Below are 1785 nucleotides of genomic sequence, written 5' to 3'. Positions count from 1 at the left end.
TAAAGACCAAGTTTTATTCAGGTACAAGCTCTCCCTCCTCTGCGAGGACAGATCTGCACATCCCCCCCCCCAATAGCTAGCAATCCAAAACAGTCCAGTGGAGCCTGAGCGGTGGGTGCTGCCTTCTGACATATGCAAATGAGTTATGCTAATGAGCTCCTGCATCTCTTTTTCTACGAAATGACCCCGTGTATGATATTACATATTTTTCATTATAAGTAAGCAATTCTGGCAGAATATTTAATAAATATATTTCAGGCACCAACTCAAGCTTAACATTTACTACTTCCTCTATTATTTTTTGTATAGATTTCCAATATTTCTGAATTTTTATACAACGCCACCACATATGATAGAATGTTCCCACATTTGATTTACACTTCCAACAGATATTAGAACAGTTTGAATAACATTTTGCTATCCTTTCCGGTGGCCAATACCATCTATGAAAAAATTTGAAGACATTTTCCCTATAACTTGCTGCTCTCATATATTTTATAGATTTCCACATTTTTAACCAATCTTCCCATTTTCTAATTTTAAGATAATTTGTGTTAATGTGTATAGCCAACCTTTTACGAAACAGTCTGATATCAAAAATGCTCGGGAAGAGTTGGGAGGATATGTTTGTCACATACCAGGCATGTTTCCTTCGTCCGCCATAACTATTGCCGGTGATTTTAATGCAAGGTTAGGTCGTACTGATGAACAGCTGATTGATGAGAGTGGTACAGGTGGCTAGATCTCGATCATTCTTCCTAAAGGAGTCCCAGCGCCAAAGCAGACACAGGCATGACCCAATTAGCCATGTTCACTTGGCCAAAAGCAGCAAGGGTCAAGCCAGGTCTTCACTAGCACCTCCAGACTGATAAAGGTGAGGCATGCCAAGAGAATCTCAAAGGGCAGGGAGTTTCACAAACAAGGAACCACCACCAAGGGTCACTGTCAAAAGACTGAATCTCCCAAGGTAAGAGGAGGAGGAGGAAGTTCATCGTAGGCTGAACTGGGATTGGGAGAACTCTTGACGGTGGGGACAGCTGCTAAAGATAAAACCACAGCAGGGCTACTGGAAGAGGAAAGAAGGAAGTTTAGCTAACAAAGCCCGGGTGGCCCAACGTAGGCTGAAAAGACAAAGGAGGCGGTGGCAGAGAAAGCCACTTGGATCTCTTGGCAAGTGAGCAGCTCCGTTAGATCTGTCTTAGAGGTGCCCCCTGTAAGGATACGCAGCCCACAGCACCCAAAAGCAGGGCTACAAACTTCTGGAAAGCACTACCAAACAGCTGTTCTTAAAAGTGCAATTCCCGGAATCTTGGGTAACAGCAGCTCAAATGCTGCCGAGTGTCTCCCAGCCCGTGTTACTCCTCCTGACCTGGTTAGAGAACCCAGGTAAAAGAGACCCCTGCAACCTTTTGTCAAAGAGCCCACTCCCCTACATCCCTTCCCTCTAAGGACATGGGCGCGAGGGGAGCTGAGGGTTCAAAATGAAACCGCAGCACCCGTTTGGGATTACCTAGGCATTTTTAAAAATCATTTTATCCCATTTTTTAAATCTTTAAAAAAAATTAAGATTTGCCTGCAAATCATCTGTGGGTTCCCCCCAGATCTGTAGAAACAGCTCCCTTTCTGTACCTGGCCCCAACAAACAGGTTTTCTGATCCGCGGTCTGAAGCCAGGTTCAGAATTAGCCTGAAAACAACCTGTAAACTCATTTGAAAACCTCAAAGGTGAAGAGGCTGGAAAGAGATCTTCAAAAGAAGAAAAGCCTACCCCCAGATACCGCGACAT

The 1785-nt window shown here is 44.1% G+C and overlaps 1 protein-coding gene across 1 annotated transcript in view; it reads right to left on the bottom strand.

Moving 5' to 3' along the window:
* Positions 1–663, bottom strand: part of REXO1 (REX1, RNA exonuclease 1 homolog) — a gene marked incomplete at its 3' end in the record, with an annotated part of 50421 nt that extends 49758 nt beyond the window's left edge. Inside the window, exon 1 of the mRNA XM_015418818.1 lies at positions 639–663. Within this exon, the coding sequence (XP_015274304.1) occupies positions 639–663 (25 nt within the window). The remainder of the gene's footprint in view (positions 1–638) is intronic.
* Positions 664–1785: the final 1122 nt, after the last annotated feature.

Source organism: Gekko japonicus, unplaced genomic scaffold (assembly GCF_001447785.1).
Source record: "Gekko japonicus isolate JY-2015 unplaced genomic scaffold, Gekko_japonicus_V1.1 scaffold1421, whole genome shotgun sequence".
In the NCBI taxonomy this organism is placed as follows: Eukaryota; Metazoa; Chordata; class Lepidosauria; order Squamata; family Gekkonidae; genus Gekko; species Gekko japonicus.
The sequence above is the reverse complement of the archived record's forward strand: the minus strand, read 5'-3'. Positions and strand labels throughout refer to the sequence as shown.